Genomic DNA, 26,639 nt, shown 5'->3' on the forward strand with positions numbered 1-26,639 from the left:
CCCTGTGACTATGGGTTTCCTCCAGCTGTTTTGGTTTCCTCCCACATACCAAAGATGTATGGATTAGGATTAGAGAGTTGTGGGAATGCTATGTTGACACCAGAAGCGTGACAGCACTTGCTCAGCACAGTCCTCTCTAATTTGATTTAAATTATGCATTTTATTGTATGTTTCAATGTACATATGACAAAAAAACTAATGTTGGTCTTAATCTTAATTCCCCACTACACTCTGGCACTAACTCCTTGAAGAACAGAGACTGGAATAAATTCAAAGTTCAAAGTTATTTTATTATTACATAACATGTATGTCACCATATGCATACAACCTTGAGATTTATTGTCTTGCAGGCATTCACAGTAGAACTGAGAAATACTATAGAATTAATGAAACACTCCACATAAATAAAGACTGACACAAAACCATTGTACAAAAGAAGACAAACTGCAAATGCAAAATAAATAAATAAATAATGCCGAAAATATGAGTTGCAGAGTCCTTGAAAGTGAATCCATAGGTTGAGAAATTAGTTCAGAGTTGAAGTGAGTGGAGTTATCCACACTGGTTCAAGAGCCTGATGGTTGAAGGGTAATAACTGTTTAGTTTAGAAGCTTGATGGTTGAAGGTTACAACTTTTCCTCAACCTGGTCTGGTGGGACCCTTAAGGCTCCAGTACCTTCCTTCCAATGGCAGCACAAGAAGAGAGCCTGGCCTAGAAGGTAGGGGTTCTTGATGATGGAATTGAATTGAATTGAATTAAATTGACTTTTTTTTCTTACATCTTTCATATACACGAGGAGTAAAAATCTTTACCAGTGCTCTTTGTAGTTGTGCTGACTGATGGAGAGGACGTTTTCTGTGATGGACTGGGCTGTATCCACCACTTTTTGTAGGCTTTTCTATTTTTCTAAAATCATTAAGAAGCTAAGAAGCCATTGCTTCATGTTAATAACTTGGTCACGCTGCCCTTTTGCAGCGAACACATTTAGCATGCTTTCCCTAAGGACTGGAATTATTTCTGTTTTTCAAAAAGCTTATTTGCAATATGCTGAGTTTGCTTTTGTGTAGCCAATCTGTGGTGAGAATAGCCCTACTGTGATTAATATGTACTCTGCTCGGCTTTGATTGGCTGTGTGGAGGAGCTGATGGCTTAATGTTCCTACTTTTTCCCATCTGAATTTGGGATTGATGTTATATTTTAATTCACTTTCTGTAATGCTGCTGGTGCATCCAGCAAGAATATATTTTTGCTGCACAATGTTCTCATGTATGTGTGTGTGTATATATTCACCCTTGGAAGTTTTCATGTTTTATTGTTTTCCAACATTGAATCACAGTGGATTTAATTTGGTTTTTTTGACACTGATCAACAGAGAAGAATCTTTCATGTTAAAGTGGAAACAGATCTCTACAAAGTGATCTAAATTAATTACAAATATAAAACACAAATACTTGATTGCATAAGTATCCGTCCCCGTCAAGTCAGTATTTAGTAGATGCACCTTTGGCAGCAGTTACAGCCTTGAGTCTGTGTGGATAGGTCTCTATGAGCTTTGCACATCTGGATGCTGCAATTTTTCCCCATTCTTCTTTACAACACTGCTCAAGCTCTGTCAGATTGCATGGGAATCGTGAGTGAACAGTCCTTTTCAAGTCCAGTCACAAATTCTCAATTGGATTGAGATCTGGACTCTGACTTGGCCACTCCAGGACATTGGTTTTGTTGTTCTTAAGCTATTCCTGTGTAACTTTGGCTTTATGCTTGGGGTCATTATCTTGCTGGAAAAGAAATCTTCTCCAAATCTGCAGTTCTCTTGCAGACTGCATCAGGTTTTCCTCCAGGATTTCTCTGTATTTTGCTGCATTCATTTTACCCTCTACCTTCACAAACGTTCGAGGGCCTGCTGCAGTGAAGCATCCCCACATTATGATGTAACCACCACTATGCTTCATGATCGGGATGGTGTGTCTTTGATGATGTGCAGTGTTTGGCTTACATCAAACGTAACGTTTAGTCTGATGGCCAAAAAGCTCAATTTTGGTTTCATCAGTCCATAGAACCTTCTTCCAGCTGACTTCAGTCTCCCCACATGCCTTCTGGAAAACTCTAGCCGAGATTTCATGGGAGTTTTTTTCAACAGTGGCTTTCTCTTTGCCACTCTCCCTTAAAGCTGCAACTGGTGAAGCACCCGGGCAACAGTTGTATGTGCAGTCTCTCCCATCTCAGCCACTGAAGCCTGTAAATCTTCCAAAGTTGTCATAGGTCTCTTGGTGGCCTTCCAAGGGATATTCAGTGACTTGAAAATGTTCTTGTTTCTATCTCCAGACTTGTGCTTTTCAATAGCCTTTAGCAGAGTTGCATGGAGTGTTCTTTTGTCTTGATGGTGTAGTTTTTGCCAGGATACTGACTCACCAGCAGTTAGACCTTCCAGATACAGGTGTATTTTAACTATAATCAATTGAAACACCTTGACTGTACACAGGTCTCCAAAAACAGATCTCCATTTAGCTAATAATGTGATTTCTAAAATCAATTGGCTGCACCAGTGATGATTTGGTGTGTCATGTTAAAGGGGGTGAATACTTATGCAATCAATTATTTTGTGTTTTATATTTGTAATTAATTTAGATCACTTTGTAGAGATCTGTTTTCACTTTGACATATAAGGGTCTTTTTCTGTTGATCACTTTCAAAAAAGCCAAATTAAATCCACTGTGATTCAATGTTGTAAAACAATAACATGTGAAAATTTCGAGGGTGGTGAATACTTTTTATAGGCACTGTATGGCCACATTCAACATTATGTTTTATTGGATTCCTTTATTGTGGTTTTTTAATGCTGCATTGCATCATTTCATTCTCCTTTACATTCGTGTACTGCTGAATGACGAAATACAATTTTGGTTCTTGAGTTGTGGGTAGGATGGGTTGCAAGCAGCCCCACTTCATTTCACAAGCATGTGGACAGATAGTGTCTAAAGCGGAGATCCCAGATTACATCACTCCAGGAGTTCCTTGACACATGGAAGATTGCACAAAGGCCCTCTTGGTGTGTGGGTTTGCAGGGAGATAGAGGGCTTGGAGCTAGCAGCAATGATCCAAGGAATGAAAGGGTGAATGTATGAGAAGCATTTGGTGTTTCTGGGCCTGTAATCACTGGAATTCAGAAGAGTGAGTGGGAATCTCATGAAACTTACTAAATGTTGAAAGGCCTTGATAGAGTGGATGTGGAGAGGATATGCGCAGTAGTGGGGGAGGACTCAGAATAGAAGTACATCCCTTCAAAACAGAGATGAGGAATTTCTTTAGCCAGGAGGTGGCAAATCTGTGGAATTCATTGCCACGCACAGCTTGGAGGCCAAGACATTGGGTATATTTAAAGTGGATGTAATATTTTGGGAAAAAGGCAGGAGAATTGTTGAGAATTAAAATAAATCAGCCACAATTGAATGGTGGAGCATACTGAATGGGCTGAGTGGCCTGATTCTGCTCCTGTGTCTTATGGTTTTATGGCATGTTTGTACAGCAGTTCTTGCTGCTTCCTCGCAGCTGCAGAGACTTGGGCTTGACCTGACCTCTGATGTTCTCTGTGTGGAGCATGCACCTTCTTGAGACCACACGAGTTCCTCTCAGATGCTCAAGTTTCCCCTTAAATCCAAGTATATGCTGGTACATTGTCCATTGATGTTGCTCCATAAGACATAGGAAATGAATTAGGCCATCAGTGGCAGAATAATCAAAAGTGACCATAGAGTCATGGAGCACTGCAGCACAGAAACAGGCCCTTCAGCCCATCTAGTCTGTGCTGAAGATGTATTCTGCCACGTTGATGAGTTTGTGAGGGAGAGAAGTGTAGTGCAACCAGGAGAAAGAATGTTGATAGATGAGATTTCACTGTTGGAAGGTAGCATGATCCCAAAGCGCTGAATGTACCTCCATATTGTAGGTAAGCAGAATGGCTAACACTATTTCATTAAACATAAAAAATAGGAGCACGTAAATTATTCATTTTTGAATGTCCTGATGCAGCGTTTCAACCTAAGGCATTCGCTGTTTATTCCTCTCCATCGATGTTCTCTGACTTGCTGAGCTCTTCCAGCTTTTTGTGTTGTTGCTTTGGATTTCCAGCATCTGCAAATACTCTTGTGTTTATGTTGACAGTTCTCCCCCCTACCTCCCTGAACAGGCGCTGCTCCACCCATGGAGTTCCTCCAGCAGATTGTTTGTTGCTCCAGATTCTAGCATTGCAGTCTCTTGTGTCACCACATACATAACAGTGTTGACTTTGGTATTAGTGCAATTCAGTGACCCAGCAATGAATATCCAAATATCTGTGACCAAAAAAGAAAGGTGTGAATCCAGTTTTGGGATAGGCAGGGGTCTGGTTATCTGCAGGAAGTTCACATGCTGGTGGGCCAGGGTGGTTCTGATTTCAAAGTCAAATTGGAGTTAATTGTCATTGGCACAAGTACATCAGAATCAGGTGACATACTGCATATAGTGAAATTTGTTGTTTTGTGGCAGCAGTTCATTGCAATACATGATATTACTATAAATTACAAAATTTATATATAAAGTACACATATACTGTATTTATATAAATATAGGCAGCATTCACAAGAATACATAGTTAAGTATAAATTATACACAATTTGTACAAGAACCCAATTAGAACAGAGAAGCAGGCCATTGCAGTGGCAGTGAGATAACGAATATTTGTACCTGATTAAGATTTTGTTTGATTTCAGTGACTGGAGAAGCCAACAGCATTTCCTGGTACTTGCCGAATGGTGACAAAATCGATCCCAATCAACAGCGAATTGCCGTGGCGACAGTAAGCGAGGTTTCCTCAAGCCTGACCCTCTATGATGCCAATGTCGATGATGCTGGTGTATATAAATGTGTTGCAACCTCAAAGGATGGGAATGAATCGGAGGCTACGGTGAACGTCAAAATCTACCGTAAGTATCGCATTGTTTCCATCATTAACTCACATTTCCTCTGGATAGTTCTGCTGTTTTGTTAACAATAATAACTTATTTATCAAGCACTTATCATACAGACAATGTAGTTCTAAGCGCTTTACAATGGGATAAAGTGCAAACATAAAATAAAAAAACAAAAATAAAAAGTAAGTATGAAAATAAAAGACAAAAGGATGTTCAAAGTTTCATTTTATTCTCAAAGTATGCATGTAAAATATAATGCTGCTATTTGCCTTACATAGAACGGAGAAATCTACAGCACATTACAGGACCTTCGGCCCACAATGTTGTGCCAACCATGTAACCTACTCCAGAAACTGCCTAGACTTTCAGTCCATGGATGGTCACAGATATTTGGTCACTCAGTCCTTCCATAAAGAGTGACTGCCGAGCCAGGTCGAAGGAGCTTATCTGGGCTGAACATGCTAATACGGTTTTAAAGTTAGTTAAGCAAGTTAGTTAAAAGCAAGGTTAAATAAAGGAGCTTTGAGCTGGTCAACTGAGTCTGCATCTCTTATAGTTTTAGGTGTTGTATACCATAGTTTAGGAGCACAGTTCCAAAAAGCGGACCTGTCAATTATCTTTTGAGGGAGGTTGTTTAAATTTAAGAGGACTGACAGAAGAAGACAAGCAGGATTAAAAAATGAAAATGATTCTAGTGTAGACTATTGTTTAAATGGGGAGAAAATTCAGAAATCAGAGATGCAAAAGGACTTGGGAGAATTGGGTTGAGGTGGGTAATAAATCAGCCAGGATGGAATGGTGCAGCAGACTGAAGGAACTGAATAGCCTGATTCTGCCCCTATGTCGTATGGTCTATGGAGGGATATAAAGGTGCAGTCTTGGCCGTGATTCCCTGAGGTATTGCAGTGTGCTATCTTAGACAACAATCTTAAGCAATGACTGAATTTTTTTTAAGGGAAAGCAACATATAGAAGGTTATCACAACTGGTCCTCTTCCTTGCCCTCAGGTTGGTAATCTCATTTCAGTCCGTCCCAGCTCAAGAGCCAGGTGCCTCTCATTCTCTTAGCACCTTCCTCTTCCTTTGTTCTTCCAACAGCACCCAATATCCTTGTTCCCAAACTTGCTCTCTCACCCAAGGGTGCTTCCTTTGCCAATACTGTTATTGTTGCGGCATTGCATGAACCCCAAAGACTGCAGCTGCAGCTCTCATAATCTGTGCAGTGAGAGGAATGCTCAGCTGGATTGGCATAGAAGCAGGCCCTTCGGTCCATCTAGTCTATGCCAAACTATTATTCTGCCTAGTCCCATTGACCATCCATGTACTTATTCAAACTTCTCTTAAATGTTACAATGGAACCCACAGCCACCATTTACACTGGCAGCTCGCTCTCAGCTCTCACCACCCTCTGAGTGAAGAAGTTCCCCCTCATATCTCCCTTAAACGTTTCACCTTTTACCCTTCACTCATGACCCCTAGTTTTAGTCTCACCTAACTTCAGTGGAAAAAGCCTGCTTGCATTTACCCTTCTATACTCCTCATTCTCCTACCCTCTCTGGAATAAAGTCCTAAGTTATTCAACCTGTCCCTATTACTCAGGTCCTCAAGTCCCAGGAACATCCCTATAAATTTTCTCTGAATCTTAGGGTTGTATGTGGTGACGTATCTGTACTCTGATAATAAATTTATTTTGAAGTTTGAGTGATCTTCCCTGTAGGTAAGTGAGCAGAACTGCATGCAATACTCTGAATTTGGCTTCACTAGTGTCTTATACAACTTCCTGCATTCTTTGCAAATCATTCGTCCCCAATTATTGAAAATGAAGCTACTGTTTGCTCAGTTCCTTACCCTGCCAATGCTTCAGCTAATCAAAGTTGAACGATTTTATATTTTAAATACTGAAGTCTTAAGTTTGCAAATTGTTGAAGGCTTGGCAAATTAAGCTTTTAAGTCACTGGGAGAAACAGATGATAAGATTGGCTTTCAGACAACTGGATTTGTTGATTGGATTAAAGTTCAAAGTTCAAAGTAAGTCCATTATTAAAGGACCCTGAGATTCATTTTCTTGCAGGCATTCACAGCAAGTGCAAAGATACACAATAAAATCAATCAAAAATTGCAAACAAAGGTGGCCAACCAGCCAATGTGCAAACAACTCATTGTGCAAATACAAAAAGAAAATCAAAATAATAATAAGTAAATAAATAGTATTGAGTTGCAGAGTCTTTTAAAATGAGTCCGTAGGTTGTGGAATCAATTTAGTGTTGAGGTGAGTGAAGTTATCCACTGGTGGATAAAGGGGAGGTGTCAAAATTTGATTTATATCTTGAGGCTCAACCATCAACCATCAGGCTCTTGGACCAGAGGGGATACCTTCATTCATTGAACTTCAATCACCCAATCACTGAACTGTTCCCACAATCTATGGACTCCCTTTCAAGGACTCTTCATCTCATGTTCAATATTTATTGCTTATTTATTTGATTTTTGTTTTCTTTTTGTATTTGCACAGTTTGTTGTCCTCTGTACATTGGATGTTAGTCTGTCTTGTGTGTGGTCTTTCATTGATTTCCATTGTGTTTCTTTGTATTTATTGTGAATGCCCACAAGAAAATAAATCTCAGGGTCTTGCGCAGTACCATATATATACCTTGATAATAAATTTACTTTGAACTTTGTGTGATGGGAATCTGGACTCACTGCCTGAGGAGTGGTCGAGGGAAAAACTGTTGAGTGTTTCATTACCAGCTGTAATGGCATTGAATGGACATAACCTGGAGTAGGATGTGGGAAATGGGATGACTCTGGGATTACCTGGTTGTGTCTAGCATAGATGCAATGGTTAGAATGGCCTTCCATGTCATTGTATCTCTTTGGTCTGGTGATGGGACTAGAAGGCTAGGAGAGCCAGACTTGATGAAAGTCTTGACCCAAACATTGACTGTTGTCGGTGTTTCTCCAGCTTTGAGTGTATTACAACTCTCTAATTTATTGTTCACAGAGAAGCTGGAGTTCAGGAATGCCCCTTCACCACAGGAGTTCAAAGTGGGTGAGGACGCTGTCGTCGTTTGTGACTCGGTCAGCTCACCCCCAGCAACTATCACCTGGAAAATCCGAGGGAAGGACGTTCTGCTGAAGAGAGATGGTAAATTAAAATTCTCAATACCAGTAACTGTAGTTTAGTAATATTACCAGACTCCTCAATGAACCTTTCATATGCTAAATGATGAACTCTTTATCTTCCAGTCTACACAAAGATACCAAGTGACTTCATACTCACATATTGTTTTTGTGTAGTACTGTCCAAAAGTCTGCAGAACATACCTATAGCTTGGGTGCCTGAGAACTTTACACAGAACTGCAGTAATTTTATGTATTTCACTGTACTGCTGCCACATAAACGAAACAAATTTCATGTCATATGTGAGCAATGATGAACCTGATTCTGATATGGGTCTCTATTGTGGACTAAGAGAGGGAAGGGGGCAGCGAGAGGGGAATCATGGTGGGAAAAAGGGGAAGGGAGAGGGGAGGGAGCGGGAAGCACCAGAGAGACATTCTGTAATGATCAATCAACCAATTGTTTGGAATCAAATGTCCTTGTTTGGTGTCTCTGGGTTGGCTATGTCTGCACCCACATTCCCACCCCACCCCCTACCCTTGGCATTCTTTTTCTGCCATTTGTCCCCCACCCTTCCTGTGGTGCTCCACCCTCGCTATTCCCAATATTCTTTGCTTCCGCTAGATTTACAAACTCTCTCTCTGCTCCACGTTGACGTGCGAAAGTCTTGGGCACCCTGACTATATCTATGTACCTAAGACCTTTGCACAGTACCATATGTGTGACTTGTATACAAACACACATACAACACTACATGATCAATTATCATTCCAAAAATACTCTTGCTTTTTGGCCGGCATAAAAAAATTAGGAACCCCTGAAGACACACACTCAATGTTTCGGGTATAGCTTCTTTCCCTCTACAAGATTTCTGAAAGGACAATTAATCCATAAACACTACCTCACTTCTTTCGTTTTTTTTTGCACTACTTACCTAATTTAATTTTAGTATATATGTCTTATATTAATTTATATGTTTTTATTATTATGTTACAATGTACCGATGCTGCAGAGCAACCAATTTCATGACATATGCCATTGATTCTGATTCTGAATCTAATTCTGCTTCTGAGTATCGGAGACACTTCAAAAGTTATTGCCTCAGCCCCCACTTTGGCTTCAGTCAAAGGTTATGTGACTTTCTGGGGCAGACCACAGGAATACTCCCATCTAAAAACACTCAACTTAAAGTATTGAGTGATCTGCAAAGAGGCAGCTTGCAATGAATTCCAACTTCTACCCCACTGTTGTTAGATTCTTGAGCAGATCTCTCGTATGATAATGTTGAATTCTAGGACTCCCAAACTAACTCTGGTTGTGGTCCTTGCACTCTTATTTGTCTGTCTGTACTGTACTTTCTCTGTGACTGTAAAACCACTGTATATTCTCCAGCAAGCATACCCAAACCTGGGGACCACTGCATAAAAATATAGAAAACCCCTGTTCTACAGTATATTCTACACCCCAATGAAGTGTCTCAGCTGGAAAAGTCAACTGTTTGTTCCTCTCCGTAGATGCTGCCTGACCTGCTGAGTTCCTCCCCCATTCTGTATCTATTTGTAATAGTTTGTTGCTCGAATTGACAGCCATGTTACCTGCAATCAGATTTCAGCATAATTTAATACATAGTTTAATATCTTAAAAACATTTTGAATTTTTTTATAATAGAGCATATTTATTCTTCAAGGATGGAAAAGGTGGCTTCAGAACCATAGGCAAAGTTGCAGTAAGAATAACCTGGAGTAACACACAAAATGCTGGAGGAACACAGCAGGTCAGGCAGCATCTGTTGAGGGGAATAAACCGTTGATGTTTCATCAGGATTTCTCAGCCTAAACCATTAACTGATGCTGCTTGACCTACTGAGTTCCTCCAGCATTTTGTGTGTGTTATTCTGGATTTTCAGCATCTGCAGAATCTCTTGTGTTTAAACTATATTCTTCTGTGTGTTCTGATTTCCTTTTTACCTCAGTTTATATATGGAATGATCTGTTTGGCTGGCAACATCTGTGTGTGTGATAATACTAAAACAACCCAATTCCTATTATAAAACTCTGGCTTAATGTCCCAGATGTTTAAGGTTGCTGTATTCACCCAATTCTTCATTCTGAAGCAGTAACATGTAGGATTTATTAGTTCTGATTGTGAATTTTCTTGGAGTGGACACAGACATATGTCCACTCGATGTATTTGAGCAAGTTTGTGAGTGAAGAGCTTCTAGGCTGCCTCAGCAATGATCATGGATTGAAGATACGGAGATGTGTGGTGCAGGGATAGTTGAGAAAGTAGTTGGGTGAGTTTCTGTGGAGCTTGTGGGAAGCAATCACTGTGACATTCAGAGGGAATTAATTCCCAGTCGGCAGGTTCAGTGTGCTGGAGGCACAAGATGGAGTCTGAAGTGTTAGCAGCTGTGACCAAGAGTGAGGACAGGTTATGTGTTGGGATTGGGTTGTGTTTGAATGAGGCTGGTGGTGTTGGCAGCTTATGGTGCTTCAATAAGACTATAATATCAATGTTACAAACCATAATTTAGTCAGAGCCATAAGTGGTAAGAGCACAGGATGCTTGGTAAGTGCACAAGTTGAGAAAGAAGATGTTGGATTTCAAAGGTTAATGTTCTTAAAGGTGTGTAGAGAAGCTCACAAAGAATTAAATCAAATTTATTATCACTGACATATGTCATGAAATTTGTTGATTTGTGGCAGTAGTACAGTGGAGAGCATAAAATTACTACGTTAGAATAAGTAAATGAGAGCTAGATAGACAGAGAGTGAGGTAGTTAACTAGATAGGCAGATAGATAGAAAAATAGATTGAGCAAAAGAGGAATAGTGAGGTATTCCTCATTTACTATTTAGAAATCTGATTGCTGGTGGGAAAATGCAGTTCCTAAATCATTCAGTGAGTGTCTTCAGGATCCTGTACCTCCTTCCTAGTTGCAGTAATGAGAAGAGGTCATAACCCGGATGTGAGGCTCCTTAAATGATGGATGTGACCCCCTTGAGGTACCACCTCTTGAAGTTGTCCTCGGTGGGGAGGCTTGTGCCAGTAATGGAACTGGCTGAGTTTACAACCCTCTGCAGCCCCTTTTGATCCTGTGCAATGCAGCCTCTATACCAAGCAGTGGTGCAACCAGTCAGTATGCTTAATAAGTTGAAGATAGAATTTGGCACTGGTGAAGGTGAGTGAGAAGGATGATGGGTGGAGCGATGGGAGGGGGAGAAAGAGTGACTAAATTGTGGCCTTATGACAGAAAAAAATGGAAGAATGTAAATGGGCTTGGATCCCAAGAAATAGCCAAATTGGTGTGTGCGGTAGTTGCTGGCAGAACTAGCATTAATCCAATCCTGACCAGCCTTCAGATGATGGTAGTGAAGGAGCCTCATAGTGCTGGAAGTCAAAGAGTTTCTATATTGGGTTGCATTTTCTCAGATTTTGGCCCAGATGCCACCCTGAATGATGGCACATTTCTGAGGCACACAGATGTGGAATGAGAAGGGAAATTTCATTAAGTGTGCTTACAGAAAACTATTGAGAGAATTGCATGAAATTAAGGCAGCTGAGGTGGTACGCGATGGACTGGAGCAAAGGATATTGCGTTCCTAACTGGAGGCCTGTGGCTAGTGGTGTGCCACTTCATTGATCTGGATGATATTATAGTCAACTGGATAAACTAATTTGCAGATGAGACCAAGATTGACAGCAAAGAAGGCTATCAAGGCTTGCAGCAGGATCTGGACCAGTTGGAAAAATGTGCTGAAAAATGGCAGATGGAATTTAATGCAGACAAGTGCGGGGTGTTGCACTTTAGGAGGACAAACTAGGGTAGGACTTGTACAGTGAACAGTAGGGCACTGAGGAGTGTGGTAGAACAGAGGGATCTGGGAATAGAGATCCATGATTCCTTGAACATGCCATCACAGATAGATAGGGTCGTAAAACGAGCCTTAATTTGGAGTATTGTGTCCAAGTTCTGGTCATCAACCTACTGGAAAAATATCAATAAGATTGAAAGAGTGCAGGTAAAATTTTCGACGATGTTGTCAGGACTTGGGAACCTGAGTTATAGGGAAGGATTGAATTGGTTAGGACTACATTCCATGGAGCTTAGGAGTATGAGGGGAGGTTTGATAGAAGTATACAAAACTATGAGGGGCATATACAGTGTTTCTGTGCTGTAGTATTCTATGACTCCATGATGTTAAAGATCCAGTTGGTATGGTGCTTGTCTCTGGTTCTAAAATGGACTATCGCTGTACACATGTTGGAGTTATGTAGTGGAGTGCAGAATCTGTCCAATGTTACTGAGAAGAAACTTAATATCTATAGCGTGTTGGACTGTTCAGTGTTCGAAATGTTGTCAGATATAACCATTCATTGGTTTCAGCCTGAGAACTGACAACCAAATCAAACTATGCACCTCTGTCTGGTATGTTAATGACATATTAACCAGGCCACATTGTTAAATAGCTGTGATTTGGCTCTAAGCTGTAAGATAGTATAGAGACATTCTTCAGAACCACAATCTAATTAAGTCAATTTTTTCGAGGTTCATTGCTTGCTGAAATTATTCACATCTGTGAACTTTGCTCTGGGTTTTGATGCAGGAATTGGGGTAGTTTTGATTACTCAGGAAAACTACATTTATTAAATCTACCAAATCTTTTTCATGCCAGCATGGAAGTCAAAGCAAAGAGAGAGATTTAACAGGACTACACTTCATGTCCCTGTCTTCCTGTGCAGCCATGCGAGTTACAGGCTCTGAGAACATCAAAGTTAATTTTCTTCATCGAGGTTTTTATCAAGGCCTTGTAGTCAGCAGAGGATTTGGAAGTTTCTGTTGTTTTCAAAGACGTTTACCACAATCAGCTTGCATAGCCTACACCAGGGTCTTGCGCACATCGAAAGAAAACTAACATGCAGAATGGTGCCCACCTCACACAGAGCCCAACAGCAAGACATGGCCTTGAGAGGCACGGTGAAGGGGATCGAATGTGGACGTGCCTGTCCCAAATGGAGCAGTGTGGAAAAGAAATCTCAAGAACACAGACAAGCACGAGAGTCCTACCGAAGGGTTTCGGCCTGAAACCAGCTGTACTTTTTTTCCATAGGTGCTGGCTGGTCTGCTGAGCTTGTCCAGCATTTTGTGTGTGTTTCTCAAGAACACAGCACTGCAGACACTGTGTGGTGTCTGGAACCCAATGCCATGTGTGTACAGTGTCTAGAACTCAGTAATGTGGTGGCATTACTCAGTAAATCTGGCGGGCACAAAGAATGTTGGGAATGGCGAGAGTGGAGTGCCGCGAGAGGGGTGTGTGACAGGTGGCAGAGAAGGAGTGCCAGGGGCAAGCGGTGGTGTACGTGTAGATACACTCAGCCCTGAGACACCAGGCAAGGTCATTTGATTCCAAACAATTGGTTTATTGATCATTACAGAATGTCCCTCTGGTGCTTCCCACTCCCACCCTTCTCCCTTCCCCTTTTCCCAACCATGATTCCCCTCTCCCTGCCCCCTTCCCACTCTCAGTCCACAATAGAGACCCATATCAGAATCAGGTTTATCATCACTCACACGTGTCATGACTTTTTTTTTGTGTGGCTGCAGTACAGTACATAAAATGACTACAGTACTGTGTAAAGGTCGTAAACTCCCTTGCTCTATATACAAACGTTTGTGTGTGTGTGTGTGTATATATATATATATATGTATATATGCTGAAGACTGGCACAATAATAGAACCAAGTATACTGGCCTATTGGTGTACTGAACCCAATGCCATGGTTGCATGGTCATCTAGACCCCTCTACCTTGGTTGTGATGTCTGGAACCCAGTGCATTAGGTACATAGTATGTGTCTTGAATCCAACATTATAGCATACGATGTCTAGTGCAGTGGGCTTGTGGCGTCCAGAATCCAGAGCCATGAGTGTGTGTGGGGTGTCTGAAACCCAGTATCATAGATGCGTGTATTGTCCAGAAGACAGGGCCGTAGGTGCACAGTGTCTCGAACCCGTGGTCTAGAATCCAGTGCAATGGATATGTGGTGTTCAGAACCCAGTGCCATTGGTGTACTGTGTTCAGAACCCAGTGCCAGATGCCTCAGCTGTGCAAGAGGTATGATCGACTGAAGTGCTTGTTACCTGGTCCACTCTCCACATAGCCATGAGTTACCTTGACAGATGTGAGTGTGGTCTGGGCACCTTGAAGGGGGTCCTGTTGTTAGGTGGGTGGCTGCTCCGACTCCGCCTCTGCAGCTGCTGACCCTGTGACCTGTGACGCCAGTCTTTGTTAGAGGTAGCAACATACATAAAAGTTGCTGGTTAACGCAGCAGGCCAAGCAGCATCTATAGGAAGAGGCGCAGTCGACGTTTCAGGCCGAGACCCTTCGTCAGGACTAACTGAAGGAAGAGTGAGTAAGGGATTTGAAAGCTGGAGGGGGAGGGGGAGATGCAAAATGATAGGAGAAGACAGGAGGGGGAGGGATAGAGCCGAGAGCTGGACAGGTGATAGGCAAAAGGGGATACGAGAGGATCATGGGACAGGAGGTCCGGGAAGAAAGACAAGGGGGGGGGTGACCCAGAGGATGGGCAAGAGGTATATTCAGAGGGACAGAGGGAGAAAAAGGAGAGTGAGAGAAAGTATGTGTGTATAAAAAAAAATAACGGATGGGGTACGAGGGGGAGGTGGGGCATTAGCGGAAGTTAGAGAAGTCAATGTTCATGCCAGCAGGTTGGAGGCTACCCAGACGGAATATAAGGTGTTGTTCCTCCAACCTGAGTGTAGCTTCATCTTTACAGTAGAGGAGGCCGTGGATAGACATGTCAGAATGGGAATGGGATGTGGAATTAAAATGTGTGGCCACTGGGAATTCCTGTTGTTTTTGTTAGAGGTAGGTGGGGTTTCCAGTCTTGGTGTTTAGCCAGTATTTCCATAAAGTGCAGTGACCTGGAAAGAGTGAAATTAAGTGGGGATGTTGTGGTTAATCACGACTGCAAATCCTATCATTGAATCATCAAACTGTTACAGTAAGGAGGTGGCCATTTGTCCATTATATCTGTGTTGGCTGCCAGTAGAGCTGTGGTGTCCATCCATTCATCTGCCCATTCACTGAGCCCTGTCAGTTATTGAATGAGAAGCTCTGCAGTTGGGGATTCATTAACACCGTGGCTCCATTACTATGCTGATAATCAGATAACTGAACTTAAAGTCTGCGGTTATAAGTTCAAATTCGAATGGCAACTGGCAAGTTTATATTCAGCTAATTAAATCACCTATAGAGTGTCTGGCAGATGCAGTAGAAATTGGCTATGTTGACAGTGCTGTATTCACTGTGTGGCTCTGTTTGTGTCATACAGCAAGGAAGCAGGCTCTTCGGCCCAGCTCGTCCATGCCAACCACGACGGCCATCTAAGCCATTCACCATGTTTAGCTCATATCCCTCTAAACCAGGGGTTCCCAACCTTTTTATGCCATTAATCAAGGGGTCCGTGCACCCCAAGTTGGGATCCTCTGCTCTAAGCCTTTCCTATCCATGTACCTGCTGAAGTGTTACTTCGCATATTGTTACTTCACACAAAGATTCAAGTTTGAACCAGATTCCTGTTCATTTATCACATGTACATTGAAACATAATGTAATCCATCATCAGGGTGTGCTGAGGGCAACCTGCGTCACCACACATTCCAGTGACAAGATAGCGTGTCCGCAGCAGAACAACAGAGAGAACAGAAACCCCAAAAATAAGCTTTGTTCCTTCTTCCCTCCCTCACACATACACAGTCCTTCAATCCCAGGACAGGCCTCCAGCAAACACCGACTCAGGCTGAGATTTGGTTCAACTTCCAGACTTCCCATTCAACCCTCAGGCCTTAATTCACAGTGTCGATGAAGACACACTGATCATCGAACATTAGACCTCGAATTCTGAACTCACTGTTGACAGGACCCCAACACTAAACCTCACCAATTATTGAACCTCAATTATTTCTTCTGGGCAGTGGTAGTGTTTGCACTTAACCTCCTGGGTACCTGGATCATTTAGTGCCTTTCCATCACCTTACAAGAATACCTCAGACTCCCAAAGGGAACGTCAGTGGATGCTTTAAAGCTGCTGGGAACATAAAAGAGCGTCAAACCTTTTCCCACCTGTGAGAATTACTGGATGTCTGGATGGTCACAGATGGTCACCAGTTTATGGATGGCCAGGAAGGATCTCAGGAATTAGCTCCCAGATTAGTGAATTGTTATGAAGCTTGCACCCTGCTCTTGACAGGAGTTCCAGGCTCCAATATATTCTTAATGTGGAAATGCATCTGGAGCAGAAATGTAATGTACACTCATTGGCCACTTTATCAATGCAAATATCTAATGAGCAACTCAATGCATAAAAGCATGCAGACATGGTAAAGAGGTTCAGTTGTTGTTCAGACTAAACATCAGAATGGGGAGGAAATATAATCTAAGTGACTTTTGACTGTTGGTGCCACACTGTTGGTTTGAGGATCTCCTGGAACTTTCACAAACAACAGCCTTTAGAATTTACAGAGAATGGTGTGAAAAATAAAACAAAAAACACATCCAGTAAGCAGCAGTTCTGTGGGTGAAAATGCCTTGTCAATGAGAGAGGTCAGAGGTGAATGGCCAGACTGGTTCAAGCTGACAGTAAAGCAACAGTAACTCAAATAACCATGTGTTACAACAGTGGTGTGCAGAAGAGCATCTTTGAACACACAACATGTCGAACCTTGATGTGGATGGACTACAGCAGCAGAAGACCACAAACGTACACTCAGTGGCCACTTTATTAGCTATAGGAGGTACCTAATAAAGTGGCCACTGGGTGTTGTTCCCACAGAGTGGATGTCTGCAGATTTGCTCTTTTCATTCACCAACCCTCCTAAGGAATAACTGGAGCATTCATTAATGATTAGATTAGATTATGAGGACACTCAGTCCTCGTTTATTGTCATTTAGAAATGCATGCATTAAAAAATGATACAACGTTCCTCCAGAATGGTATCACAAGAAAACACAGGACAAACCATGACTAAAACTGACAAAACCACATAATTATAACATATAATTACAACAGTGCAAAGCAATACCATAATTTGATAAAGAGCAGACCATGGGCATGGTAAAAAAAAGTCTTAAAGTCCCGATAGACTCATCATCTCACGCAGGTGGCAGAAGGGAGGAACTCTCCCTGCCATGAACCTCCAAGCACCGCAAACTTGCCGATACAGCACCATTGGAAGCACCCGACCGCAGCGGACTCTGAGTCCATCCGAAAACTTTGAGCCTCCGATACAGTCTCTCCCAGCACCATCCTCTGCCGAGTGCTTTGACCCCACCCCAGCCGCCGAGCAACAAGCAAAGCCAAGGATTTGGGGCTTTCCCTTCCAGAGATTCCGGACCACACAGTAGCAGCGGCAGCGAAGCGGGTATTTCAGAAGTTTCACCAGATGTTCCTCCATGCTCTCACGTCCGTCTCCATCAAATCAGGATTGTGCACGGCACCCTACTTGACAGATTACAGATATTCATCACCGGAGTGGCCGCTGCGAGCTGCGTCGCGCCACCATTTTCTCCTCCCTATATGCAACATAACATTGGCTGATGTGTTAGATTCTTTGTGATATGCCGGTGTATTCTGCTCCAGTGTAATGTTCCTTTGTATAATAAACAGGCCTAGCAGTTTCATGACTGAAGCGTGAAGTCTGTTGATGTTCCTCTGATCTTGGGTAGTAACCTCCATAGGTATCTTCAAGGAGCAGTGCCTCAGAAAGGCAGCGTGGATTATTAAGGACCCCCATCACCCAAGACATGCCCTCTTCTCATTGTTACTGTCAGGAAGGAGGTACAGAAGCCTGAAGACACACACTCAGCGATTCAGAAACAGCTACTTCCCTCTGCCATCTGATTCCTAATACTACCTCACTTTATTATTCCTGTTTTTGCACTATTTTAATTTAGTTATTTAATATACACATATATACTTACTGTAATTGATTTATTTTTTTCCATACTTATCAGTTTTGCATTGTACTGCTGCCACAAAGTTAACAAACTTCACCATATATGCCGGTGATAATAAACCTGATTCTGATTCTGATTCTTGGGACGCTGAGACTGTCAGCTGGCCTTCACCTTCTGCTTTGCCTTCAGTTGAATTGACAGCTTCTGATGCTTCGGGCTAAGAGTTAGTTGTCAATCTGTGGGAACTGCTGCCTTTACCTTTGAGTGTGAAGAGTGTTGAAAAGCCCAAGCTGCAGGTCTAACTTGATTGGAGGAAGCTGCTGAAAGCAGCAGTAGTCTTCACTGTTGACATAGCTTTACTTCATGTGAAACCTTGCCTGAAAACACCCACAGAGATGGGCCATTGTGAAATGCTCAGACCTCAGACCTACAGTAGGTCATGAACACACACAATAATGCACTAAATTGATTACATTGTAGGAATATTGACAGATCTTTGACAGATTGTAGGATAAGTGACCTTAGACTGGTTGCATTAGTTAGTTTAGCCTTACTGGAACAGTTTTATTTTCTATAACTCGAGAAAAGGTTTATTGTTGCTGGAATTATTTGGCAGACCAGGCAGCATCTGTGGAGAGAAAAGAATCAGAATCAGGTCTAACGACATATGTCATTAATTTTGTTGCTTTGTGGCAGTAGTACATTGTAATACAGAATAATAAAGCTAAACTATAAATTACAATAAGACATTAAAAATAAAATAGTGCAGAAAGAGAGCAAAAAAGAAACAGAATAGTGATGTAGTTTACACAGGTTCATTGTCCATTGAGAAGTCTGATGGCCGTGGGGTAGAAGTTGTTCCTAAAACTGTGTGTCTTTAGGCTCCTTGATGGTGGCAATGAGAAGAGGGCATGCCCTGAGCAATGAGGATTCTCAATCATGGATGCTCCCTTTTTTAGGCATCATCTGTTGAAGGTATCCTCCATGGTGGGGTGGCTAGTTCCCATGATGCAGTTGGCTGAGTTTACAACTTTCTGCAGCTTTTTCCAATCTTGTGCAGTGGCCTTTCCATACCAGATGGTTATACAACTAGTTAGAATGCTCTCCATGGTACATGTCGAAATTTGTGAGTCTTTGGTGACATACCAAATCTCCTCAAATCTCCTAATGAAATATAGCTGCAGTTAATGTTTCACTGCACTAACTTTTCAGTAGAGCTTCTAACAGATCTTTTGAATGAATGATCGTCAACTTGAAACATGAACAAGTTTTTCTCTCGTCTGTCAAGTGCTACTCAGCCCATTTTTAATTAACTGAACTGAAATCTTGATCTATTTACTTGTCTCTGGGCCTTTCTATACCCATCCAGCAACATCGCTGGTTTCTTCCCACGTTCCAAAGATACACGGTTAGAGTTAGTAGCTTCTGGACACGCTATGTTGGTGCTGGAAGCATGGCAACACTTGCAGGCTGCCTCTCCACTCCATCCTCAGACATAAACAACACATTTCACTGTATGTTTCAGTGTACATGTGACACCTAAAGTCAATGCTTCCTATTTCTTTTAAACTTTTATCCTACCGTGCTCACCGTGTCCATTGGAGGCAGTGCGAGCACAGCTGAAACCTGTCATATGGACAAATAAGGAGTAACACACAAAATGTTGGAGGAATTCAGCAGGTCAGACAGCATCTCTAAAGCTAAAGGAGAGGAGAGTGGTCCATGCGAAAAAGAGAAGGAGGAAGGGCACTAGCAGGAGGTGATAGGCAGGTGAGGAGAAGAAAAGGACCAATGGGGAATTGGGAGGAGAAGGGAGGAGGGAGAAATTATTCGAAGTTAGAGAAATTGATGTTAATGCTGTCAGGTTGGAAGCCATCTAGACAGAATATGAAGTGTTGCTCCTCCGACCTGAGAGTGGCAGTAAAGGAAACCATGGACTGACATGTTGGAATGGGAGAGGGCAGTGGAATTAAATGGTGGCCTCTGGGAAATCCTGCTTGTTATCCTTCTCACATTTTTTGCTAGAATGTGACTCTACTGGTGCAGTATTATCATAACTTGCTGCCTTAACTTTAAAGAAGGTACAGGAGCCTTAGGACTCTCACCACCAGGTTTAGGAATTGTTATTACTCTTCAACCATCAGGCTGTTGAACCAAACAGGATAACTTCACTCAGCTTCACTTGCCCAATCATTGAAATGTATGAGTCCTGAGGCGCCTGTATCTTCTTCCTGATGGCAGCAGCGAGAAGAGAGCGTGACCTGGATGGTGGGGGTCCCTGATGATGAATGCTACTTTCCTGTGACAGTGTTTCATGCTCAATGGTGATGAAGGCTTTACCCCTGATGGACTGGGCTGTATCCATTATTTTTTGCAGGATTATCCATTCAAGGGCATTAGTGTTTCCATGCCAGGCTTTAATGCAACCAGTCTCCACCGCACATCTATAGAAGTTTGTCAAAGTTTTAGATGTCATTGCTGAATCTTCACTTTAGATTCACAACAGCATCTTTACTTCCAACTCCGATGGAAGTAAAGGCGCTCCCATGCTCTCATTGTAATTGCAGTCGTGTGCTGGACCCTGGACAGCACCTCCGAAATAGTAACACCGAGGAATTTAAAGTTGCTGGCCCTCTCCATCTCTGATCTAGCAATTAGGACTGGCTCATGGACTCCGGCTTCATCCTCCTGAAGTCAATAATCAGCTCCTTGGTGTCGCTGACATTGAGTGAGAGGTTGTTGTAGTGGCACCATTCAGCCAGATTTTCCATCTCCCTCCTGTGTGCTGATTCATCACCTCATTGATTTGGATTACAAATCACAAACACAAACAAAAACACTGATAAAGACTGATTAGCAACTAATGTGAAAAAGAAGACAAGCAAATGGTAATAAATAAATAATACTGAGAATGTGAGTTGTAGTGTCCTTGAAAGTGAGATCATAGGTTGTGTTCAGTGATCAGTTACTGCTGAGGCAAGGCAAGTCAAGTTTATTGACATTTAACGATATACATGTATACCGTCAAACAAGATATTTCTCCAGACCAGGGTGTAAAGCACTGTAATATACATAACACACAATAACTTAGGAGTGTAAGAATTATATCTACAAATGTATTGCATATAGATAAACAAAGTAACATGCATAACTTAAATATTGTTGGGTATAGCACAAATTATCCAGTGACTTTGAATGCGATGCGGCACGGATTTTAGAAGCCTAATGGCCTGGGGGAAGAAGCTGTTTCTCATTCTGACCGTTCTTGTTTTTATGCATCGGAGTCTCCTGCCTGATGGTAGAAAGTCAAAGAGGATGTTGGATGGATGGGTGGGATCCCTGATAATACTAAGGGCCCTGCGTTCACAGCGCTCCTGATAAATGTCCAAATGGATGATAAGGACATTTGATCCTCTCAGTTGTTCTCACAGTCCATCCTGTCCGATGCTCGGCTGCTCCCATACCAGGTGGAGATACAGCTTGTCAGGATGCTCTCAATGGTGCTCCTGTAAAATTTGGTGAAGTTATCTACACTGATAACTGTGCGATAGTTGATTAATCACTACAGAACATAACAGAACATAGTGAGTGAACTGAAGGAAGATGAATATGTGTGTTCTATTATGTTCTGTAGTGATTAATCAACTATCGCACAGTTATCAGTGTAGAATGATCATTGTCCTCAGATATTTGTTTACAGTCAGTTTCATCCCATCGGTTTCCGGTCTTCTCAAGATATATCAGACTCAGAACTTCACTGTGCTTTTAACCAGCTTCTTACCAGACAGCAGCAGCTGCAGTTTATACCTCGAACTTGCCTAGGTAAATTCCCCAACCACCCTCAGCAAATGTCACAGCCTGGAGGACTGATTGGTCTTACACACACTGGTGACATCAACAGACACCCTCTCCTATCCAAAAAAAGTCTGACATCTGAAATCATTAGGTCAGGCTGCAACTATGGAGGGAACTAAATAGTTAATATCTCAGGCCAAGACCCTTCATCAGGACCTTATAAACATATAAACATGAGGTGCCTCAAGGAGCCAAACCTGATGAAGGGCCTTGACCTGAGACATTGACTATTTATTGCCTGAACTTCTGAATTTCTCCAGAAGTTCGTGTGTGTTGCTTGAAATTTCCAGCATTTGCAGAACCTAAAATCATAGAACACTGCAGCACAGAAACAGGCTCTTTGGCCCATCCAGTCCATAACAAATTATTAGTCTGCTAGTCTCATTGACCTGCACCGGGACCATAACCCACCATAACCCTCCCATCCATGTACCAATCCAAATTTCTCTTCAATGTTGAAATGAAATCTGAATGCACCACTTCTGCTGGGAGTTCATGCCACACTCTCATCACCCTCTGAGTGAAGAAGCTATCCCTCATGGTCTCCTTAAAAGTTCACCTTTAATCCATAACCAATCACCTCTAGTTCTAGTCTCACCCAACCTCAGTGGAAAAAGCCTGTTAGTTATTTACCCTATCTTTGCCCCTCATAATTTTGTATACTTCTATCTCATTCCCCTATACTCCAGGGAATAAAGTCCTATCTAATTCATGCCTTTCCCTATCACACAGGTCCCTGAGCCCTGGCAGCATCCTTTTTAATTTTACTCTGCACTCTTTCAATTTTATTGATATTTTTCAAGTAGTTAGGTAACCAGAACTGCAAACAATATTCCAAGTTAAGACTCACAAGCATCTTATACAATTTCAATATAACATCCCAATTTCTCCACTCAGTACTTTGATTTATGAAGGCCAATGTGCCAAAAGCTCCCTTTATAAATCCATTTACTTGAGACGCCACTTTTCAGGAATATGAATCTGTATTCCCAGATCCCTCTGTTCTACTGCACTCCTCAGTGCCCTACTGTTCACTGTGTAAGACCTACCCTGGTTTATCCTCTCTAAGTGTAACACCTCACACTAGTCTGCATTAAATTCCATCTGCCATTTTTCAATCCATTTTCTGCCCATTTTTTTTCAGTTGGTCCAGATCCCACTGCAAGCTTTGCTAGCCTTCCTCACTGTCCACTTAATCTTGGTGTCATCCGCAAATTTGTTGATCCAGTGTACCATATTATCACCCAGATCATTGATATAAATGACAAATAAAAATGGACCCAGGACCAATCCCTGCAGCACTCCACTAGTCACAGGCCTCCAGTCAGAGAGGCATCCATCTACTACCATTCTCTGGCTTCTCCCATGAAGCCAATATCTAATCCCATTTACTATGTCTTCTTGAATATCAAGCGACTGAACCTTCTTGACCAACCTGTCGTGCGGGACCTTGCCTAAGGTCCACGTAGACAACATTCATTGACTTGTATTCATCAACTTTCCTGATAGCTTCCTTGAAAACCTCCATAAGGTTGGTTAGACACAGCCTACCTTGCACAAAGCCATGCAGTCCCTGTCTATCCAAATACTACATTTAGCTACTTAGAATACCTTCCAGTAACTTTCCCACTACTGATGTCAGGCTCACTGGCCTATAATTTAGAGACTTTCTTAAACAATGGAACAACATCAACTATCCTTTAATCCTCTGGCATCCCACCCATTGCTAAGAACGTTTTAAATATCTCTGCTAGGCTCCGTGCAATTTCTGCAGTTGCCTCCATGGTGTCTGAGGAACACATCATCAGGCCACCAGGAAATCCTGTCTTTTCCAGCACCAAGAGCAAAGCTGTTTGACAAAGAGGTCCCCAGCTTTGTGTCAGGTCTCATGTATATAGAGGAGAAAGTCACCATGCCACGTTCAGTGATGGATACAGATTTCCAAATGACATTCTCTACTATCTCCTCTGGGTTGTCCATTGCTACGTGATACATAAATGCCGCCTCCTCATGTCCTGCGCACAACCATCGACTGCTTTTCTGTCTCGGCTACACTATCACCTCCTCAAGAACTTATCATCATGCACCCTCTCACATGCTCCATTTCTCTGGCCACGCTCTTTTAGTACCATCAATACAGCTTCTCTGTATGGTTACAAACATCCCGTATAGACTTATGGACAACCTGTATAAGTGGATCTAACTCTGTATGGACTCTCAGTACTAATGAAATTATCTTCCTTTCTCTAATCCCAACTTGTCATCATTGATTATCTGCTCAGCTTTTACACACTCAGAATTCAGTTCCTTTTGATAGCATTCAGTCCTACAGATTTTGAGAGCCCTATGATTCTTTTGACTTTGCTGTCCGCTCCACGTTGACAAATGCGGGACTGTGCACAGGTCTTAGGCACCCTAGCTATGCATATATGCCTAAGACTTTGGCACAGTACTGTACCTCTCATTTGCATCCACCTATTGCTTGCAACCTCTTGCCTCATCCTTCTTCCTCACCTCTTTACACTGGCCATCTCTCCTCAGGAGGGGTCTTGACATGAAACATCCATTTCTCTCCACAGATGCTGCCTGACCCTCTGAGTTCCTCCAGCAGCTCGTTTTAATTTTGCACCATATTCCAGCATCTGCTGTCTCTTATGTTTCCCTTCAAATTTCTGCTTGGTTAAAACCCTTTGGGTGCCAGCAGAGACCTTAATTCAGTTCTGCCTCAGTTTGTGTTCTGAGCAAGCAACTCCTTTTAAATATAAACACAAGAGATTCAGCAGATGCTGGAAATCCAGGACAACACACACAAAATGCTGGAGTAATTCAGCAGGTCAGGCAGCATCTATGGAGGGGAATAGACAAATACAGTTAGTCTTTAAAAATCTTTACTGAACTAATAATATCTACTCCATAAGACCATAAGAAGTAGGAGCAGTATCACGCCATTCAGCCGATTATGTCTACTCTACCATTCCATCATGTTTGATTTATTATTCCTCTTAACCCCATTCTCCTGCTTTCTCCCCATAATCTTTCATGCCCTGATTAATCAAGAGCCTGTCAACCTCCACCTTAAATACACCCAGTAATTTGGCCTCTACAGCCATCTGTAGCAAGGAATTCCTCAGATTCACCGTCCTCTGGCTAAAGAAATTCCTCTTCATTTCCGTTCTAAATGATGTCCTTCTATTCTGAGGCTGAGGTCTCTGATCCTAGACTCCCCCACAATAAAGAAACATCCTCTCCATGTCCACTCTATCTAGGTCTATCACTATTTAATAGATTTCAATGAAATTTCTCCCCCCCCCCCACATTCTTCTAAACTCCAATGAGTACAGGTCCAGAGCTATCCAATGCTCCTCATACATTAACCCTTTCATTACTGGAATCATTCTCGTGAATCTTGTCTGGACCCTCTCCAATGCCAACACATCCTTTCTTTGATAAGGGGCCCAAACCTGCTCACAATACTCCAAGAGCAGTCTGGCCAATGCCTTATCATGCCTCAGCATCACATCCTTAAAGCAGTTAACGTCTCAGGCCAAAGCCCTTCATCAGGACCTGATAAAAATGAGGTACTTTGAAGAGCCAGTACTGATGAAGGGTCTCGGCCCGAAACATCAACTGTATATTTCTTTCCAGAGATGCTGCCTGACCTGCTGAGTTCCTCCAGCATTTTGTGTGTGTTACTCTGTGCTTTTCTTGTGTGGTTTCTTTACAAGAGCACTGATATTTGTTTTTGACAGAATGACTCACTCAGAGATTTTACTTGACGTCATTTTCAAAGTAATTGGAGAAAGAAGTCATCCCTTTGATTCATTCTCCTGTCAGCACAGGCACACACACTTCCCCTGATAAAGAGATTCAGACCCTGTTTGATTTAGGATCTCTTGACAGCTTTTAATTTCCTCTGATGCAAGACCAGAAGCAATCTGCTATTTAAGCACCATGTAGCTAAATAGATGTTTGAGTGCGATGTACCCTGCAATCATCTTGTGCGGAAGGAACCTGGTGAGAAGATTGTGGGTAAAATCTATCCGGTTTCCACCTGTTTCCTGGACATTTTATAATTGGATTCCATTCCTACCCATGTGCAATGCCCTCTCCGTCATCCCCAAATTTAGCCCTGGTCTGAGTAATAATGATTTAAAGATTAGCTTTGTTTCTCACATGTACATCCAAACATACAGTGAAATGTGTCATTGGTGTCAACAGCCAACACCGTCTGGTATTGTGCTGCCTATGACTCGCAAGTGTCTCCAAGCTTCCGGCGTGAGTGTAGCATGCTTCAATTCACTAAGCCTATCCTTATCCTGTACACTTTGGCGCGCGGGAGGAAACCAAAGGAAACCCACTGCGAACATGTACATGCTCCTTACAGACGGCTGTGGGATTTGAATCCCGATCAGTGATCACTGTGCTATAAAGTGTTGTGCCACCATGGCTACCCACATGTCTAACTACTTCTAGGGCTGAGTCCTCCCTTTTCTCTCACACGTTTCACTGGAGGTGCTGCTTTTTGTGCACATTGTGTTGATCTTCTCACCTGCCTGGTTAGCCTGTCAAATCTATTGTGGAAAAGCAAAGGTTAAAGACAACAACCAGGTGAGGATGACTTTGGCAGTGTGTAGTCAAGCCCAGATAAGGGATACCTTTGAAATGAGAATGCTGAGCCAATCTTGTTTACTGCAGAAAGACAGGTGAGAATGACTGTGGCAGTGCGTAATCAATCT

At 42.3% G+C, this 26,639-nt stretch overlaps 1 protein-coding gene across 8 annotated transcripts in view; it reads left to right on the forward strand.

Moving 5' to 3' along the window:
- LOC134340959 (neural cell adhesion molecule 1-like) overlaps positions 1-26,639 on the forward strand; it is a 688,943-nt gene that overhangs the window by 403,260 nt on the left and 259,044 nt on the right. For all 8 annotated transcript variants that reach the window (XM_063038579.1, XM_063038578.1, XM_063038580.1 and 5 more), the window contains exons 3-4: positions 4,750-4,962; positions 7,951-8,094. In XM_063038579.1, coding sequence (XP_062894649.1) covers positions 4,750-4,962; positions 7,951-8,094 — 357 coding nt within the window. The remainder of the gene's footprint in view (positions 1-4,749; positions 4,963-7,950; positions 8,095-26,639) is intronic.

Source organism: Mobula hypostoma, chromosome X2 (assembly GCF_963921235.1).
Source record: "Mobula hypostoma chromosome X2, sMobHyp1.1, whole genome shotgun sequence".
NCBI lineage: Eukaryota > Metazoa > Chordata > Chondrichthyes > Myliobatiformes > Myliobatidae > Mobula > Mobula hypostoma.